The sequence below is a fragment of the Schistocerca gregaria genome, chromosome 5, assembly GCF_023897955.1.
Source record: "Schistocerca gregaria isolate iqSchGreg1 chromosome 5, iqSchGreg1.2, whole genome shotgun sequence".
Taxonomy (NCBI): Eukaryota; Metazoa; Arthropoda; class Insecta; order Orthoptera; family Acrididae; genus Schistocerca; species Schistocerca gregaria.
The window spans coordinates 69459091-69481016 of NC_064924.1; the positions used below are offsets into that span (position 1 = coordinate 69459091).

General features: G+C 38.3%; 1 protein-coding gene across 1 annotated transcript in view; it reads right to left on the bottom strand.

Moving 5' to 3' along the window:
- Positions 1-3841: 3841 nt before the first annotated feature.
- LOC126272159 (thioredoxin domain-containing protein 12-like) overlaps positions 3842-21926 on the bottom strand; it is a 49352-nt gene continuing 31267 nt past the window's right edge. The window contains 3 exon segments of the mRNA XM_049974792.1: positions 3842-4158; positions 4326-4391; positions 4394-4465. Coding sequence (XP_049830749.1) covers positions 4001-4158; positions 4326-4391; positions 4394-4465 — 296 coding nt within the window. The 3' untranslated portion in view covers positions 3842-4000.

Sequence of the window (21926 nt, forward strand, 5' to 3'; positions counted from 1 at the left end):
TTCAACCATCATCAGTTATTTTGCTCCACAAATAGCAAAACTCCTTTACTACTTTAAGTGTCTCATTTCCTGATCTAATTCCCTCAACATCACCCGACTTAATTCGACTACATTCCATTATCCTTGTTTTGCTTTTGTTGATATTCATCTTATATCCTCCTTTCAAGACACTATCCATTCCGTTCAACTGCTCTTATAAGTCCTTTGCTGTCTCTGACAGAATTTCAATGTCATCGGCAAACCTCAAAGCTTTTATTTCTTCTCCATGGATTTTAATACCTACTCCAAATTTTTCTTTTGTTTCCTTCACTGCTTGCTCAATATACAGATTGAATAATATCAGGGATAGGCTACAACCTTGTCTCACTCCCTTCCCAACCACTGCTTCTCATTCATGTCCCTCGACTCTTATAACTGCCATCCAACCACAGTGAGGCAAAAACCCGCTGCAATGGACACCATTGGAGGGACCTACTCCAGGTGCCCCCCCCCCCCCCCCCTCCACCCCTGCCAGGGCCAGGCACCACATGAGTCTCCTTCCCTGAATGCACTAGTGGGCATCAACGATATTGGGATCGAGTCTCTGCATGCCCAAGACCAACAACTGGTACCTGATCGCAGCTACCCAAACACTGCCCACTCACTGGAGCACCAGACACATGTTGCCTTGTTGTCGATGCGTCCATCTCTCGCTGCTGCATGGCCCACATGCGGGGTTGTCTCCACAGTGCCCCACTGTCCAGGCCACTTCTGCCCATATACAGCACTAGGCCAATCCTTGCTAGGGCAATGCCTCTTCGAATGATGATGAGCCGATGACACCAACCTTGTTATTGTGCAACTGCCATTGCACCACTGCCATCACCACCACCGTTGTCATCATCGAGTCATCTGAGTGGGTCGGGTGGCTTCCTCACCCACATTGGCTTTCTGCAAGCAGTGATCCAGCCAGCACGCTCCTCTGTTTTCGAGGGCTGCTGCCTGTGGCATCAGCTCTGCAGAAGAGGGGAGGGACATGGTGCCCTGCCCATACAATCCACCACTATAGAGTTTTTGTCCAGCATCAGCAACGGGTAGCTGGAACAAGCACAGCATAATCACCCACAGCCAGAGCCCCAGCCAGCAAATATGAATACACTGGGCCACAGCCAATGGGGCCTCATCCATTTGCATCTTCACTACAATATGCAAACATTTTCAACTCAGATTAGTTCTGCGCCAGTGAACATTCTACTGTCAGTGATAGCGCTCTGCACTTGAACAGTTAATGTTTCTCCAATCTTGTCGTTATTCAGAGTCCAGTTATCAGCCGATGTAATTTTTGTATATGTGGTTATTGTCAATAAAGAGTATAGATTTACTGTCCACTTTTAGACACCTAACATAAAAAGTCAGTATACAGGGAACAAATATGCATGTTTGGCTAATTGTGATAAGAGACCTATAAAGAAGTGATGATTTAGGAAAACCATGAATAGTAAGTTGTAGAAGCTACTTGGGGCATCTCTACAATACCTGATCTGCACGAGTTACACCTATTTCATACCAGGCAAGAAAAGCAATTATTTCTTTCTCCTGATAATGCATGTGTTGTAATAAATTCAAACTATCATAAAGTAATGGAAAAAGCAGTAACTACATTGATTTCTTAATTCATTTGCGATGACACCTGAGTCTCACCCAGGCACTGGCATTCCGGATCCATCTGCAGTGTGTTAAAATAATATTAACCCTTGCCTGTAAATGGCTGTCACTAAATTTTGGTACATCACAGGATGCTCCCCGCTCAAAAATATCCTGAAAAAAATAATTTCAGAAGTAATAAATTTCAGAAAAATACATTATTCATTATCAAACTTTTACTACAAAATTATATTGTATCTGGAAACACAAAGTTTACCTAAAACATCTGATGAATGAACCAATATTTAAATGCTAATGTGTGTTAGAAATTCATGCATGTGCAATTACCTGTAAAGATGTGTCTAAACACACCAAAATGAAGGACTTGTGTCGAAGGTATTTGTCTGGAGTGAAGCCTTGTATGGATTTGAAAAGTGGATAATAAGTAGTTCAGGCAACAAGCGATAGAAATCTTTGAAAGGTCATGCTACAGAAGAATGCTGTAAATTGGTGGGTAGAGCTAACTACTGAGGAAGTAATGGATAGAAATTGGGAGAAAACATATTTGTGGCATAACGTGACTTGAAAGATAAATATTGTGGTGTAAGCGCTTCTTGTGATTTGTTGATGTCATTTTGATATTTGGAGTGTCCATTTAATCTTATAGACTGAAACCTGAGAAGTGCTTTCTATATTTGATATGTAATTGCATTAACTGTAGTCTGTAAGTTTTGGTCACTTACAATCATTGCAGAGTGCGGTCTAATTCTCTGCAGTCTCTCTACCTTTACTGATGTTATGTTGCCATAGTTATTCAGAGGTGAAAAGACGAACAAAGGATAGAGTAGCATGAAAAGCTGCACGAAACCAGTCTTCAGACTGAAGACCACAAAAACATGTCTGCATTGGTCAGTAAAAAGCACCAAAACTAAAAACATTTATTCTAACAATGACGCAAAATAAACATAAGTTTTGTAGTACACCGGAAAATGAGCAACACAGACACACAACAATGTTGACAGAAATCTATGGAACAGGTATCATAAGCACAAAGGATGTTGATGGATTGTTCAGGCTATGTGCAGACAGAAAGTAAACTAGACATTCACAAGGATTTGCATAATCAAAAGATTTGTTCCCCATCTGTACCATGCAAATAGCTTCTTCAGGGATATCAACGCAGGTGGAAACTTAATGAGATTGCACTGAGCATGTAACTGTCAGGAATTTTATTTGTAATGACTACAAGTCTACACTGGCTTCACAGAAGCCAACCCAACTTTTACTCACAAAAAATGAAGATTCTGAGTTGCGTGTGAAGTGCAACACGCCAGGCATATAAAACATGTGAACATGACAGATCCAAATATTCTGCAATCTTTTCATAGTAGGAATTAAGAGTTTATATTATCAAATTGTTCTAAAGTGAAAGCAACCATCGCTGTTGCAGCACACAGCTACCTATGTCACATTTTGATGGATATCCAGAGATGTCTAAGAAATTGAAAGTTTCCAATATCATTTCTAACTTTACAAAAAATCCTCTAGCCAGTTATATTATTCTGGAGATAAATAAGTATACTTTGTTATTATCTTCCATTTTATTTGCTATTTGATACAAATCACCAAATGTTTTGAACACACATTGCATTACTAGCAAAGTACTGACCTAAGATTCTTAAGGAGTAGTCCAAACATGTTCTTATTAAATACAAGACTTTTAAGATAATGTAAAGTGTTTAAAAAAGCTGAAAACCTGAACTCTAAGAATGGAGGAGGGGACACTCATATCTAGTGAAAAATTAAAAGTGAAATCTCAAGAGTTAGATAGAGAATTTTCATAACATTCAACACAAATCTATACATACAGCCATCATATCTATTTCCCTGTTACTTCCTCTTCCATTTGGTCTTTCCTATCTTACCTGTCATTATGATCTAGTGAAAGAGTCAGATTAAATTTAGACAACTAAAACATGTTATACTACTAAGTAATCAGCACAACAGCAGTCTAGCTGGGTATATAAAACACACGAAATCCAAATACTAAGCACATCAATAAACCTGAGTGAGGCCTTTTAAAAGTAGAATTTATTTTTCACTTTGCGGCAAAGTGTCGATGATATGAAAAAGTAATTTTCAAGTCATAATAAAATAGACTCTCAAATGGGTTCAGTTACATGTGGGAGACAATGTGAGGTTTAAAGAAAAGTTCAGAAAATTTCAAAATATATATTTTTTAATGATACAAAATGACAAGAGAATTAACTACAATATTTTCACAAAACAGTGCATGAGTACCTAAATAATTCATAGAAATCTCAAGTTTCTGTGATATACATATAGGTGACTAGAAAAGAAGCATCATGCATCCCTCTTAAAGTTCTTTCGTGTCTTTTGATTTGAGTTTCTTTTTATATGCCCTCTGGACTTTCTTCATTGTAGTTATTATATTTGAAACATCAGAATAGAAATACTTATATGCTTCACTGCCTCCCTCATTATAAAACTCTGGCCTCACTTCACCATCTGGACCTGGCAAAATAATAACAATAACTATACAACACTCTTCATGTTAAAACCAGTCAAAAATTACAAATTTAAGGATAATTTGCAGTACAGTTTTGTGGACAAATATCAATGGCATCACAACATATACATCAATTTCAGTGAGAGAGATGCAAGATGTTTAATAAACTCACTCATGAAAATGATGCGTGGGATATATTCTCCATCTGGGGCAAATGAACTGTACACTAGATCGCGTGTTCAACATTCACCATCACAAAGTTGCTGCTCAATTCTTCTATTTCTTTGGACTCTGCAAACTGAGGTTTCAAAGCTGAAAACATAAAACATTGCTCACAAATGGACTGTGATTGCTTACATCAAAGCTAATACAGTATTCAAATACATTATTTACAACATTAAATTAATTGTTCATTTTCTCACATATTATTTTTCAATGATACATCAAAGCTAATACAATATTCAATACATTATTTAAAACTTTAATTAATTGTTCATTTACTCACATATTATTTTTCAATGATATTAGACTCATCAACTTATATACACTACTAGCAAACCAGACAATGCTTCACAACAGCTAAATATGTATGGGATTGGGTATGTATCCTACTCTCCTCCTCCTTCTCTCCTCTCTTGCTGTCCATCACCTTCTCCGTCTATTCCTCATCACATACCCCCCACCACCACCTCATCCTCTCTCTGCCTATTCCACCCCCCCCCCCCCTCCTCCTCTTTTCCATCTCCTCTTCCCACCCCTCACAGACCTTGAGCTTGTTTATTGTTATTGACAACAAAGCCTTGACTAGGAACTGAATAATTTACAATACATGGGTAAATCAGTTGGGGACATTGGTATATGGGGTGCGAGAGACCTCTCCCGCCACTGAGCTTGTGAGGATAGAAGCTTCGATGAGTGTATTTCTCATAGTTTTAATCTACAAATGGGCTGGATAACAAAGATTTGAACTATTCAGACTCCATAGTAGTATTCTAATCATAAGTTGATAATCCAGAGATACAACTTTCCCATTCTCTATTAAAACTGACAGCAAGAAAGAAAACAAAACAGCACTTAGTTGTGTAGTTCAGTTTTTGTTTATATGTAAGGAGAAAGTGTGTGTGTATGTGTACTTATTACATATTTTAAATGAACATTTTCAAAGCATAGTACGGCACAGCATTTTCTTTCTCATAATTGGTTTTAACAGAAAACCTGTACATTGTTGTTTAAAAAATATATAGCCTATGTCTTTCTGGATGTTTATTACAGTACTGTGTAAAAATCTGAAGTGCACTGATCCATAACTTTTTGAGAATTTCGCTAACAACGTTTCCCCTTTACACAATACGCTGATATTTATATACCATACACATTTAAAACATATGTAGCCTCTGAAGCTATATCCAAATGAACGTAACAATGTTAAGCAACCACTTGTCTTTATATAGTAGTATAGACTGAAACTTAATTAATAGTTAAACATGCACATGATCAATTACAGGTCTGGATAATTCCAAAACTAATGTTATATTATTTAATTCACAAACTCATCATAACATGTCACTGCACACACTGAACAAAGCTGTTCAACTACAATAGGACCGTTATTATACCTCTGCCTCATTTTAAACAAAACCTTCCATCGGTTCTTGATAGAATAACATTATAATACATGAAAAGCACCAGTTTGCTTTTGTTCCTGCCTCATTCTTAGCACATTCATTTGTCTGTCTGCAATTCTGAGTCAGCATGCCTACACATTATAGGAGATACCGAGTTCATGACCATCACAGATGTAGTTACACAATTTTCCAGTAACAGAGATGATACTCTAAAAGAGTGTTTAAGAATGACAGACACACATCATTTTTAAATTTTTATCAACCTTCATTATTTTTCTTAACACATATTTGTGTCATTTAAGCAGTACTTTACAGTACGGTATCTCTTATTTAAAACGCATGCGTTTTTGAAAACATTGATGTAGTTTTCTCTTTAAGCAATTTATTGTATAGTTTGATTACTTGGTAGACTTTATTGTTTAATTTTTAAGTTTCATCAAAACACATTCATGAAAAAATCTGTTAATGTGATAAGTGCTAATTTTTTTATACTGTTGAATAACACTGGTTGTGTAGAGGTACTCAGGATTTTGCTGGTATAATCCCCAACTCTTTAGAGATTTTTACAACAAGTTCAATATTGTTTTTAATTGACTGAGTAGCAATGAAAATTTAGATCCACAAGAAGAATAAAATACAGATGTTCCACAAAATTTTGGGAGAACTGACGGATGTTTGTAACTTCCTGCCACGATATTTCGGCACAGTGTTCTGGGCATCTTCACGTGACAATGGCAAAAACTCCCTGAGCTCTGGTATTTAAGGCCCTGCTGGCACATGCATGGTGGATTCAGTTGGTATTGCGCATGCGCTACTTGAGCGCATTCAATTCTGCTGCGCTGCACGCCCTCCATTGTGAAAACTCACTGCACCGATATCAATTCGATTATCTTCCTGCAGTTCCATCACAGAACTACGCCAGCTACAGAGGCCATGAAGTGTTTCGATGATTGGATTCCAGGCCAAATTCATTTGGAAACCATCATCACGATTATAAAGAGACTCACTGTCAGACTGCAATATTTCCAAGGACTCACTAATAATAGACCTCCAAACGTTAGACGTATGGGCCACAATTTTTCTCTCATTGTAATTCATGACACGACCAATGGAAATACAGTGTTCAGTGATGGAAGGCTTATAAGGCTGAAGAAGGCAGTATGCCACTGATGTTCCACAATGCGATCCTGCACAGTACACGTCGTTTGCCTTATATAAGATCTGCCGCATTCACATGGAATCCTGTAAACACCTGCCTTGCGCAGCTCTAGGTCATCTTTGACAGGTCTCAACAGTGACAAAATTTTTACAAGAGGGCAAAAGATTGCTTTCACTTTATATTTTCTTAGTATTCTGCCTATTTGCACTGAAATATTACCAATATATGATAAATAGACAGTCATTTTAAAGGCCTCTTTCTCTTCTTTGCTCTGTCATTTACAGGTCTGCAGTGCTCTCTCCACTCGCTGGGATGAAAACCCATTCTTCAGAATGACAATCTGTAGGTGCTCCAGTTCTGTTTGCAAACTATCGGTGTCAGAGATGATGTGGACTCGGTGAAGCAATGTCCTCAAAACACTCATTGTTTGTCCTGGATGGTGGAAACTAGCTGCTTGTAAGTAAACGTCTGTGTGAGTGGGCTTTCTGTATACCGAACGACCAAGGGTGCCATCGCTCTTACATCCACAAAGACGTCTAAAAATAGCAGGAAATCTTCCTTCTCCAACTCCATAATAAATTTTATGTTTTCGTGTATGGAGTTCAGATGTTGTAGAAACTCTCGCAGACGATCCAAATCATGAGACCAAACGATAAAAGTATCCTCAACATATTGCCAAATACTGTTGGTTTAAAGGGGCTGAGGCGAGTGCTCGCTCCTCAAAATCTTCCATACAAATTGGCCACTAGGGGAGGCAAAGGACTCTCCATGGCGACTTCGTTGTTAAACAAAAAATATGTAGAAGAGAGGGTGTGCTCAAATAGTACTGTAATGTTAGTTCCAAACCTATCGCCAATGAGATGTAGTGAGTCCACAAGAGGTATATTTGTAAAAAGTGAAACTATGTCAAAACTGACCAACAAGTCATAACTTTGCAGCTGCAATAACTTAAGTCTGCTGATAAAATCATTAGAATTCTTTATGTGATGTGGACACTTTTCTACGATTGATTTGAGCAAAGACGCCAAATACTTTGCTAAGTCCTAAGTGGCTGCTCCAATATTACTCACAATTAGACATAATGGCACGATATCCTTGTGGATCTTCGGCAATCCATATAGCCTAGGTGGAACTGAACTATTTGGCTTCAGTGTCTTAATTACCTCCTTTGGTAAGGAACTGTTGATTAGAAGTTCTGCTGTTTTCCACTCCATGTGGCTAGTAGGATCCTTATCTATTTTGCTATATGTTGAATTGCTTAATAAAACATTGATCTTATTAATATAGCCCTCCTGTAGCATTATCTTTGTCTGATTTAAGTACCAATGTATCCAGGTCTGCTCACAATTTCCCGAGGGCTGCCCTCTTCATAGGCAAGGATAGATAAGGATCCTGCTACCCAAGTGGTGTGGAAAACAGAACTTCCAACAAACAGTTCCTTACCAAAGGAGGTAATTAAGAAACTGAAACAAAATAGTTCAGATCCACCTAGGCTGTATGGATTGCCGAAGATCCATAAGGATAACGTGCCATTGCGTCCAATTGTGAGTAATACTGGAGCAGCCACTTAGGACTTAGCAAATTATTTGGCATCTTTGTTCAAACCAATGGTAGGAAAGTGTCCACATCACATAAAGAATTCTAGTGATTTTATCAGCAGACTTAAGTTATTGCAGCTGCAAAGTTATGACTTGTTGGTCAGTTTTGACATAGTTTCACTTTTTACAAATATACCTCTTGTGGACTCACTACATCTCATAGGCAATAGATTTGGAACTGACATTACAGTACTATTTGAGCACATCCTCTCCTGTACATATTTTTTATTTAACAACGAGTTTTATGAGCAATCGGACGGTGATGTCAAGGGGAATCCTTTGTCTCCCCTGGTGGCCAATCTTTTGATGGAAGATTTTGAGACGCGAGCACTCGCTTCAGCTGCTTTTAAACCAACAGTATTTTGGCGATATGTTGATGATAATTTAATAGTTTGGTTTCATGGTTTGGATAGTCTGCTAGAGTTCCTACAACATCTGAACTCCATACACGAAAACATAAAATTTACTTTGGAGTTGGAGAAGGAGGGTTGCCTGCAGTGTTTAGATGACTTGGAGCGACGTAAGAGCAATAGCACACTTGTTCATCCAGTATACAGAAAGCCCTCTCACACAGACCTTTACTTAGAAGCAGCTAGTTTCCACCATCCAGAAAAAACAATGGGTGTTTCAAAGACATTACTTCACCAAGCCCATGTCATCTCTGACACCGATAGTTTGCAAACAGAACTGGAGCACCTGCAGACTGTATTTCTGAAGAATCGGTATTCATCCCAGCAAGTGGAGAGAGCACTGCAGACTGTAAATGACGGAGCAAAGAAGAGAAAGAGGCCTTTAAAACGACTGCCTATTTACCATACATTAGTAATATTTCAGTGCAAATAGGCAGAATACTAAGAAAATATAAAGTGAAAGCAATCTTTCATCATCCTGCAAAAATTTTGTCACTGTTGGGATCTGTCAAAGACATCCTAGAGCTGTGCAAGGTAGGTGTTTACAGGATTATGTGTGAATGTGGCAAATCTTAAGTAAGGCAAATACCTTGCAGGATCGCATTGTGGAACATCAGCGGCATACTCACCTTCTTCAGCCTTGTAAGACTGCCATCGCCGAACACTGTATTTCCACTGGTCATGTCATGAATTACAATGAGACAGAAAATTGGGGCCCATACGTCTAACTTTTGGAGTTCTATTATTAATGGTCCTTGGAAATATGGCTGTCTGACAATGAGTCTCTTATTAATCATGACAGTGGTTTCCAAATGAATTTGGCCTGTAATCCAATAATCGAATCACTTCATGGCCTCTGTAGCCGGCGTAGTTCTGTGATGGAACTGCAGGAAGATAATCGAATTGATATCGGTGCAGTGAGTTTTCACAATGGAGGGCGCGCAGCGCAGCAGAATTGAATGCACTCAAGTAGCGCATGTGCATCGCTATGTGAATCCACCAAGCATGTGCCAGCAGGGCGTTAAATACCAGAGCTCAGGGAGTTTTTGCCAGTATCACCTTAAGATGGCCAGAAGATACTGCATCGAAATATTGTGGCAGGAAGTTACAAACATCCAGCAGTTCTTCCAAAATTTTGTGGAACAATATGTATGCTGTGAAAGTTTTAAATCTCACATAAAATAAAGCTGTTTACAAAGGTAGACACAATTCAATAAGTTTAATCATCTTCACTACTAACATTTATAAGATCAAATATCTACTGCATAAAAACTGATACCATAATAAACAAACTTATGAACAGATACTCAAAGACTTTTCAGTCACTAATTAACTTAACATTGAGGTTAACTGAAATACGAGAGTCACTTATATGAAAGCTTGAAATCTGCAATAACAATGCAATATATTACAACAGTACGATGACAGAAATTATGTGAATAATCCTACATGAGGCATCAAAATGAAAATGTACTGCCATAACAGTTGTACCGTAAAGTTGTGGGTCTAACTGGGATTCATGAGAAACAAGTCCAATAACATTAGTCCAAATATATATGAATGAAACAACTTATTTGTCAGAATTATCACATGTGATGAAACCGGAGGTCACAATTAGGAAATGGGAGTAAAGTCAGTGCAAGCAATGAACGGCATCAACCATATTCACAAAAGCCAAGGAAGTTTAAGAGACAACTTGCAGCCAGGACTATAATCACTCTCCTTTACAATAATGAAAGCTTCACATTGGAGCAACACATGCACAGAGAGCTCACAGTCTCTGTGCATCATTTGCAGATACCTGGAAAACAATCTTCATCTTTGAATCAAATAAAAGTGATTAGGTTTACTGTCCAGTGGGGTAATCACGTAGAAAAAAAAAACATTCAGGGCCTAGTACACTCATGCAGCAGTCGCAACAAAATATGATTCCAGCTTAAAGTAAGTTCCTCACATACCTACCAAATTTTAAACAAATCAAATGTCTGGGACCCTATAAGGGGTAGGATCAGCACTACTTCTTGATGAAGGCATACTGTACAGTGAATGAGTGGTTCTACATACATCAAAATATTAATGGAAGAATTCACGCACTTTTTTAATATCTGAGAATTTTATTTGTGTGTGTGTGTGTGTGTGTGTGTGTGTGTGTGTGTGTGTGTGTGTGTGTGTTGTGGTAAAGGGTAGGGAGCAGTCATTGAGAAGTCTACCTCATCCCACAAGACTCCATACATCTACAACAGCCCTGCACGACATGCAAGACAATGAAGATCTGGGACTCACTGCCAGCACCCACAAGAGTTAAGTTTCCCAGATGACTCCACTCCCAGTGACCTTACAAATGCAGTTGACTCTGGACATCAATCACCACTCCACTACCCTGACAGAGATGGCACAACATGTTACTTTCTGCCCTTGTGTTCTGCTACAGAATGTATCCCAATTAGAATATAATTTACACAAAGAAATAGGTAACAAGAAACTGCCCCCATACCATAAGTTGAATGTCTGTAACATACCAGTGGTAACATTCTCACATCTGAGGAATCATGAAAGTAAATTTTGTAGGCGATAGATTGCCTTAAGGCAACAGCCAACTATCTTTGAACTTCACTTGTAGCTAAGCTCCACCAACATCTACATTTTTCCACATGTATGCATGTTATTGGAAACTGGATATTATGTGGCTAAATGATAATTTCTTTTGCACATATTGGGAACTTTTGGGACTAGCTTTCAGCCATTATATATTCTGTACGTGTAATAAAGTGTGTTTACAGTGCAGATATAAAACTAATGAAAAATTAAGAATGATGTTCACTTTTATAACTGCTCTTCTCTTCTTTCCCTACTCCTGAGAAATTAACCCCATTGAGGAGCTAATGTTCAATATCCAACAGAAGCTCTTTCTGTTGTTAATAGCGATTGTGTTAAGTTACACTTCTATATTTCATTACAAAATTAAATAAAAACTAATGTAATTAAAAATATCGCACCAAGTCATTGTGCTTTGAGAAAAAATAAAAATAGATATAACTGTAAGCATAGCATATATAATGACACACAAAAAATACTGTAACCATAAAGTTAACAACATTAACTTACAAACTGAACCCTTGCAATACATATTATGCAACAAAAATAGTGTGCACAAAAAAATTAATGTTATTAAAAGTAACATATACACGGTGCCCCATTTGTCTTAGTCACCCACAATAACTTTTTCTAATGTGTTGAATGAAAAATTGTTTTAACCAATGTTTTTTAGCAACACTGGGTAGTTCTTGCTGAGTTTTTATGTTTTATGCATCGCCACAGGTGTAGAAGATTTAGGGTAGAGATTAAATTTTTTAAATGGAACCATGTACATTTTATTCAAGAATACACTTATCCCCTCCAAGAGCTACTCAGAAGTGTATCACATTGTACCATTTCTGTCAATAAAAGGTAATATGCAAACTATACAGAGTACACGGGTTGTGAAGAAACTGAGCTGTCTACTGCCTTGGTTGTACACATTACATACCTGTTGTAGTGCTGCAGTAGAGGTGTGGGTTCATGTCAACACAGATACGCTTTTCTCCCCCACGGACCTCATTTGTTGTTGGTTTAGTGTACAGTACACTGCAAACCAGTGTTGTCATGCATCAGAGTAACTTAGTAGCTGCTCTGGCAGTAGTATACATTGTGAATACAGTTTTGGTTGTGTAAAGGTGTATGATGCACACACATACTGATAAGGTAGAAACGCTGCTCATCTACGGAGGAAATACATTCATAAGAAATGATATAGTAACTTGCATTTTTACGTTCACTACTGTTACAGAACATTGTGATTATTATGTTATTACGTCTATGTTGCACTCTACTGTACATACCTGAACTGTAATTAGCTGTGGGGGGGGGGGGGGGGCAAAATCCTTTTTATGGCACAAATACTATACAGCAGATGACTCCCTGACAACCCATCGTCTTCTTGCTAAACATTCAATGATCTCATTTTTCATTTACGTAAAACAGGAAGCTTAAATACAAGTCCTCAAAACTGTTTTAGAACATGAACAGACAGAGCTGTTAAGTCACTGTGCTCGCTGCTGCAGAGGTGAATCCTCAAGTCAGCACATGATGAATTCAACATGAAGTAGTTGTTTTGAAAATAAGTGCACATCACATTCTGCAATGCCATAAGTTTCATCCTTACTATGTTCATTTACCCCAAGAACTTCATGGAAATGACTTCAACAATAGGGATCAATTTTGTCAGTGGGCTCACAACTTCTGACTGATCCTACTTTCTTCTCAGATGTTCTTTTTAGCGACAAGGCATCATTCTCCATCACCACCCTGATAGCTGAATGGTCAGCATGACGAATTGCTGTCCTAAGGGCCTGGGTTCGATTCCTGGCTGGTTCGGGAATTTTCTCTGCTCAGGGACTGGGTGTTGTGTTGTCTTCATCATCGTTTCATCCCCATCCGGCATGCAGGTCACCCATTGTGGCATTTAACGTAATAAATAAATAAATAAGACCTGCACCAAGGCGGCCGGACCTGCAGGACCTGCACCGCAAGGGGCCTCCCGGCCAATGATGCCAAACACTCATTTCCATTTTCCATTCTCCAACAAAGGAATTTCCAATATGAGAAATTCCAACAAAGGAATTGCCAATATGAGAAATGTGCCTTATTGTTCTGTCAAGAATCCATGACAGCTCTGACAGGTAGAGCTTCAATGTCCATGGAACATTAATGTTTGGTGCAGAATTATTGGATATATTGTTATTGGAACTTTCTTTGTAAATGACAACTAATATGGCAGACAATATGCCTGATTTTTTTTAAGACACATTTTTCCTGCTCTTTTAGACACTGAACCTCTGAATCAGAGTGTGATCATGTGGTATCAGCACAATGGATGCCCTGCACATAATGCCTTATGTTCACAACAAATTCTGGATTGTACACACCCTTGTACGTGGATTGGACATATTGGGCCAGTTAAATGGCTGCCCCATCTCTGGACCTAAAACTACTGGAATTTTTTTTTCTGTGGTTGGCAGTTAAGGACGCAGTCTACCTAATGTTCCAACAACACCAGAAGACATGCACCAACATAATACTGATGATTGTACAGCCATCACAGAAGAAGTAGTAGCACAATGTAGGGCATCCTTCATCTACAGAGTGACCCTGTGTATGAATGCCAATGGTCACTATTTTGAGCATACACTGTAAATGCTGCTTTTCATGTAATGATAGTATCACAGTATAAATTACTGAAAGGGCAATTTTACTTCCACATTGTTGTAAGTACTGTAATATAGTATTGTACAATATTAAGACCCAGTTACTCTACAGTGCAGTATTGTTGCATTCATTGTTTATTGGTAATTTGTAAAATGTCCAAATGTCCCTTGAAAAGGTTAAGTGATTTAGTTAATGAAATGCACTGAAGTGATACTTAAATTAGAGAAGTTATGTATTGTTTGTCATTCCCTTAATACTAGTTTTGTGGATAAAATGGTACAGTGTGATACATTTTTGAATAGCTCTTGGAGAGGAAGAGTCAATTGTGGAATAAAATGTTCATGGTTGTACTAAAAAATTTAAACTCTACCCCATATCGCCTATATCTGTGGAGTTACATAAAATATATACCCTCAGCAAGAACTACCCAAGGACGTTAAAAAACATTGGTTGAAACAATTTTTCATTCAAAATATTAGAAAAAAGTTATTTTGGGTGAGCAAGATATATGTGATGTTGTTGTTGTTGTTGTTGTTGTTGTTGTGGTCTTCAGTTCTGAGACTGGTTTGATGCAGCTCTCCATGCTACTCTGGCCTGTGCAAGGTTCTTCATCTCCCAGTATCTACTGCAACCTACATCCTTCTGAATCTGCTTGGTGTATTCATCTCTTTGTCTCCCTCTACGATTTTTACCCTCCATGCTGCCCTCCAATACTAAATTGGTGATCCCTTGATGCCTCAGAACATGTCCTACCAACCGATCCCTTCTTCTGGTCAAGTTGTGCCACAAACTTCTCTTCCCCCCAATCCTATTCAATACTTCCTCAATAGTAATATGATCTATCCATCTAATCTTCAGCATTCTTCTGTAGCACCACATTTCGAAAGCTTCTATTCTCTTCTTGTCTAAACTATTTATTGTCCATGTTTCACTTCCATACATGGCTACACTCCATACAAATACTTTCGGAAAAAGACTTCCTGACACTTAAATCTATACTTGATGTTAACAAATTTCTCTTCTTCAGAAACGCTTTCCTTGCCATTGCCAGTCTATATTTTATATCCTCTCTAGTTCGACCATCATCAGTAATTTTGCTCCCCAAATAGCAAAACTCCTATACTACTTTAAGTGTCTCATTTCCTAATCTAATTCCCTCAGCATCACACGACTTAAGTCAACTACATTCCATTATCCTCATTTTGCTCTTGTTGATTTTCATCTTATAGCCTCCTCTCAAGACACTGTCCATTCCATTCAACTGCTCTTCCAAGTCCTTTGCTGTCTCTGACAGAATTATAATGGCATCAGCGAACATCAAAGTTTGTATTTCTTCTCCATGTATTTTAATACCTACTCCAAATTTTTCTTTTGTTTCCTTTACAGCTTGCTCAATATACAGATTGAATAACATCACTGAGAGGCTACAACCCTGTCTTACTCCCTTCCCAACCACCGCTTCCCTTTCATGTCCCTCGACTCTTTATAACTGCCATCTGATTTCTGTACAGATTGTAAATAGCCTTTCGCTCCCTGTATTTTACCCCTGCCACCTTTAGAATTTGAAAGAGAGTGTTCCAATCAACATTGTCGAAAGCTTTCTCTAAGTCTACAAATGCTAGAATCATAGGTTTGCCTTTCGTTAATCTTTCTTCTAAGATAAGTCGTAAGGTCAGTATTGCCTCATGTGTTCCAGTATTTCTACGGAATCCAAACTGATCTTCCCAGAGGTCGGCTTCTACTAGTGTTTCTATTCGTCTGTACAGAATTCGTGTTAGTATTTTGCAGCTGTGGCTTATTAAACTGATTGTTCGGTAATTTTCACATCTGTCAACACCTGATTTCTTTGGGATTGGAATTATTATATTCTTCTTGAAGTCTGAGGGTATTTCGTCTGTTTCATGCATCTTGCTCACCAGATGGTAGAGTTTTGTCAGGACTGGCTCTCCCAAGGCTGTCAGTAGTTCCAATGGAATGTTGTCTACTCCGGGGGCCTTGTTTCGACTCAGGTCTTTCAGTGCTCTGTCAAACTGTTCACGCAGTATCGTATCTCCCATTTCATCTTCATCTACATCCTCTTCCATTTCCATAATATTGTCCTCATGTACATTGCCCTTGTATAGACCCTCTATATACTCCTTACACCTTTCTGCTTTCCCTTCTTTGCCTAGAACTGGGTTTCCATCTTAGCTCTTGATGTTCATACAAGTGGTTCTCTTATCTCCAATGGTCTCTTTAATTTTCCTGTAGGCAGTATCTATCTTACCCCTAGTGAGATAAGCCTCTACATCCTTACATTTGTCCTCTAGCCATCCCTGCTTAGCCATTTTGCACTTCCTGTCGATCTCATTTTTGAGACGTTTGTATTCCTTTTTGCCTGCTTCATTTATTGCATTTTTATATTTTCTCCTTTCATCAATTAAATTCAATATTTCTTCTGTTACCAAAGGATCTACTAGCCCTCATCTTTTTACCTACTTGATCCTCTACTGCCTTCACTACTTCATCCCTCAAAGCTACCCATTCTTCTTCTACTGTATTTCTTTCCCCCATTCCTGTCAATTGTTCCATTATGCTCTCCTGAAACTCTGTACAATTTCTGGTTCTTTCAGTTTATCCAGGTCCCATCTCCTTAAATTCTCACCTTTTTGCAGTTTCTTCAGTTTTAATCCGCAGGTCATAACCAACAGATAGTGGTCAGAGTCCACATCTGCCCCTGGAAATGTCTTACAATTTAAAACCTGGTTCCTAAATCTCTGTCTTACCATTATATAATCTATCTGAAACCTGTCAGTATCTCCAGGGTTCTTCCATGTATACAACCTTCTTTCATGATTCTTGAACCAAGTGTTAGCTATGATTAAGCTGTGCTCTGTGCAAAATTCTACCAAGCGGCTTCCTCTTTCATTTCTTAGCCCCAATCTATATCCACCTAGTATGTTTCCTTCTCTCCCTTTTCCTGCATTTGAATTCCAGTCACCCATGACTATTAAATTTCCGTCTCCCTTCACTATCTGAATAATTTCTTTTATTTCATCATACATTTCTTCAATTTCCTCGTCATCTGCAGAGCTAGTTGGCATATAAACTTGTACTACTGTAGTAGGTGTGGGCTTTGTATGTGTCTTGGCCACAATAATGCATTCACTAAGCTGTTTGAAGTAGCTTACCTGCATTCCTATTTTCCTATTCATTATTAAACCTGCTCCTGCATTACCTCTATTTGATATTGTGTTTATAACCCTGTAGTCACCTGACCCGAAGTCTTGTTCCTCCTGCCACCAAACTTCACTAATTCCCACTATATCTAACTTTAACCTATCCATTTCCCTTTTTAAATTTTCTAACCTATCTGCCCTATTAAGGGATCTGACATTTTACGCTCCAATCCGTAGAACACCAGTTTTCTTTCTCCTGATAACGACATCCTCTTGAGTAGTCCCTGCCCGGAGATCCGAATGGGGGACTATTTTACCTCCGGAATATTTTACCCAAGAAGACGCCATCATCATTTTATCATACAGTAAAGCTGCATGCCCTCGGGAAAAATTACGGCCGTAGTTTCCCCTTGCTTTCAGCTGTTCGCAGTACCAGCACAGCAAGGCCGTTTTGGTTATTGTTACAAGGCCAGATCAGTCAATCACCCAGACTGTTGCCCTTGCAACTACTGAAAAGGCTGCTGCACCTCTTCAGGAACCACATGTTTGTCTGGCCTCTCAACAGATACCCCTCCGTTGTGGTTGTACCTATGATACGGCTATCTGTATCGCTGAGGCACGCGAGTCTCCCCACCAACGGCAAGGTCCATGGTTCATGGAGGGGAGGTATATGTAATATATGTGATATTGCATAAGAATACATAACTTGCTCTGCACTATACATGACAATTAGATATGGGTGAACAAGATATATGAGACACCCCATATGTGAATACAGAACACACAGTAAACTTGCTCTGTGCTATACACAAAATTAGATCCAAATTTTTTTACAAATCATATTCCTCATCTTCATTTATAACTTCAATCATCCGTAATGAATACAGAATTTGTGAGGAGATGCGACCTATTTTGTATGCCTAAATGCCCAGTTTGCACTAAAGGGATAGTCAACCATTTGGTTGACACTTAAATATTATACTAAAGAAAACTCTGTCTGAACAGGCCACGAAGGCCCAACAGTACCAACCAGTCACCAATTCATTGTTAGCCCACAGACATCACTGGATGCAGATGTGGAAGGGCATATGGTCAGCACATCACTCTCCTGGCCATATGCCAGTTTACAAGACCAGAGCCGCTACTTCTTAATCGAGTAGCTCAGTTTGCCTCACAAGAGATGAGTGCAGCCTGCTTGCCAACAGTGGTCAGCAAACTGGATGGTCACCCCAACAGCACTTAACTTCACTGATCAGATGGGAACCGGTGTTACCACAGTGGCTAGACCATTGCAAATATTATACTAGTATGGGGTAATTATTAGACTAGCATGTATGTGATGAATCAGACTGCAGTACTGTGACATTAAAAAGGAAGGGGCGGTTGGAGTTAGACATACTTTTCAATATGAAGTCATGAGAACTGGAGCACTGCTAATTTGGCAGAGAATAGGTAAAAAACAATGTGCTAGTTATTAAAACCACAGAAAAATGGAATAAAGATGGTAGCATACGAATAATGGCAGTAATCACATTGGGAATGATGTAGTTACTGTCAGAAGCAGTTCACTACAGATATAGTAGATTAATAAATTTAAAAGAGAGCAAGATAAAAGCATAGAAAGTATCACATGAAAATATAAAAGGAAGGAAATGGTTTTTTTAATGTGTTTGTACAGAGAAGTGTGGCTCAGTGATTAAGTGAGACTCTGGATCCAAAACCTGTTGCTCAATATCCAGTTTGTTCAATGATTTTTATCAGTCATTTGTGTGAAAAGTACCAAACTGCATTGTGGTTCAGAATCCACATCAAACTGTACATCCCCCCACACTGGCTGGATAAGTCAGTTCAGAGATTGCAAGAATGTAAGAAAAAGAGCATTGTCTAGTAACACACTGCAGCACCTTCAGGTTTGTGATTTTAGATTGTCCTGGCATATAATTATTTTGTACTCCTCACTGTTATTCAACCATATTGCATAATTCAGATGGAGCAAAATTTTGACAAACTGACTTGTTCCACTCCCTTATTAATTCTGTTGAGCACCTTCTTAACATCCCCTCCTCCTTGCTGTCAATCATGGGCTGGCATTGTGTGGGCACAGCTCAAATGTAAGATTGAGGTGGGAAGTACATGACAGGATTTGAACTGCATTCCCGAGTCCCTGTGTCGCTACTACCATTCCAGTGTGGGAAAATGTATGTAGGGCAGATGAACCATACTGCACAAAAAGCACACAGAGCATAAGCACCACAAGGATAAAGAACAATCAACAAAGTCAACTGTTACAGAATACTGTATCTCTAAAAGACATACTGTGACTTATGATGACATCAACCTGTTACAACAACCTACCACAATCAATGCAAGTCCTGATAACTGAAGAGCTGATAATGCACCATCCAGTGAAAAGTATGCACCAAAGGTAAAATATAAAATGGAAAGCTCAATCACCCTGTTATTCTCTCTCTCACTCATAATGACACTTTGACACAAAAGACCAAAAAATGAATCTCCAAAGGCAATTTGTGATTAAAGTATACAAACAATAACTATTAAATAATTTAAATAATTTAATTACAAACTATGTAGGAAAATTAATCCAACAACAATAGAGTGTTTTTTAAAAATTGTCAAGGAACAAGAGTGGCAGGATGTTTATAGTGCCAATAACATAGATAATAAATACAATGCTTTCCTTAACACATTTCTCATGCTCTTTGAGAGTTGCTTTCCATTAGAACATTTTAAATGGGGTACTAGCAGTAATGGACAGCTCAGGTGGCTGACTAGTGGGATAAGGATATCATGTAGAACAAAGCGGAATTATATCAAAATGTTAGAAGTAGTCACAATCAAGCTACAGTAGCCCATTACAAAAAGTATTGTAAGGTGCTTAAAAATGTTATTAGGAAGGCAAAGAGTATGTGGTATGTAAATAGAATAGCTAATTCACAGGATAAAATTAAAACCATATGGTCAGTTGTGAAAGAAGTGTCTAGTCAGCAGCACGAGGTCGACGATATAAAGTTAGTTCACAGTTAAAATATTTATGTTACTGATAAATCAGGTATATGTACAGTATTTAACAATCATTTTCTGAGCATTGCTGGTGAATTAAATAAAAATTTGGCTTCTACAGGAAATCATACAACTTACTTGGCAAATGCCTTTCCAAAATTGATGTCTGAAATACTCCTCTGTGATACAGACAAGAGGGAGATTGAGTCAGTAATTAAATCACCGAAGACTGAGGACTCTCATGGTTATGATGAAGTGTCTAGCAGAATATTAAAGTACTGTGCTGCACATGTTAGCCCTGTATTTAGGCATATTTGTAATTTTTCCTTTAGGAATGGTCAGTTTCCTGAGCGATTAAAGTACTCAGTAGTAAAGCCACTTTATAAAAAGGGAGAAAGGGATAATGTAGATAATTTTAGACCTATTTCTACGCCATCAGTGTTTGCAAATGTTATTGAAAAGGATGTGTATGTAAGGATAATTGATCATTTTATATCATATGATTGCCTATCAAATGTACAGTTCAGCTTTAGAAGTCGTTTAACAACTGAAAGTGCTATATTCTCTTTTCTCTGTGAGATACAGGATGGGCTAAACAAAAAGTTTCAAATGCTTGGTATATTTTTTGATTTAACTAAGGCATTTGATTGTGTTGATCACAAAATATTGCTCCAGAAGTTGGACCATTATGGAATACGGGGAGTATCTCACAATTGGTTCACCTCTTACTTTAGCAACAGGCAGCAAAAGATCATTATTCACAATGTTGATAACAGCTGTGATGTGGGGTCTGAGTGGGGTACTGTCAAGTAGGTGGTGCCCCAGGGATCAGTGTTGAGGCCACTCCTGTTCCTTATATGCCTTCTAGTACTACAGGTACCTCTAAAATAATTCTCTTTGCCGATGACACTAACTTGGTAGTAAAGGATGTTGTGTGCAACATTGGCACAGTATCAAATAGTGCAGTACGTGACCTCAGTTCATGGATTGTAGAAAATAAACTAATGTTAAATCACACTAAGACTCAGTTTTTACAGTTTCTAACACACAATTCAACAAAACCTGACATTTTAATTTCACAGAACGAGCATATGATTAGTGAAACTGAACAGTTCAATTTTCTAGGTGTTCAGATAGATAGTATGCTGTCGTGGAAAGCCCATGTTCAAGATCTTGTTCAAAGACATGATACTGCCATTTTTACTATTCGAACAGAATCAGACGTGAGTGATACTTTGACATGAAAATTAGTCTACTTTGCTTATTTTCATTTCCTTGTGTCGTATGGTATTATATTTTGGGGTAACTCTTCCCATTCTGCAGGGATATTTATGGCTTAGAAATGGGCGGTTCGGGCAATAAGTGGCTTGAGTTCACGAACCTCTTGTCGACCTCTATTCATGAGTCTAGGTATTTTGACATTGGCCTCTCAATATGTATATTCCCTATTGTCATTTCTTGTTACCAATATTAGTTTATTCCCAAGAATAAGCAGCTCGGTTAATGCTCGGCAGAAATCAAACCTGCATTTGGATCGCACTTCCTCAACTCTGGTTCA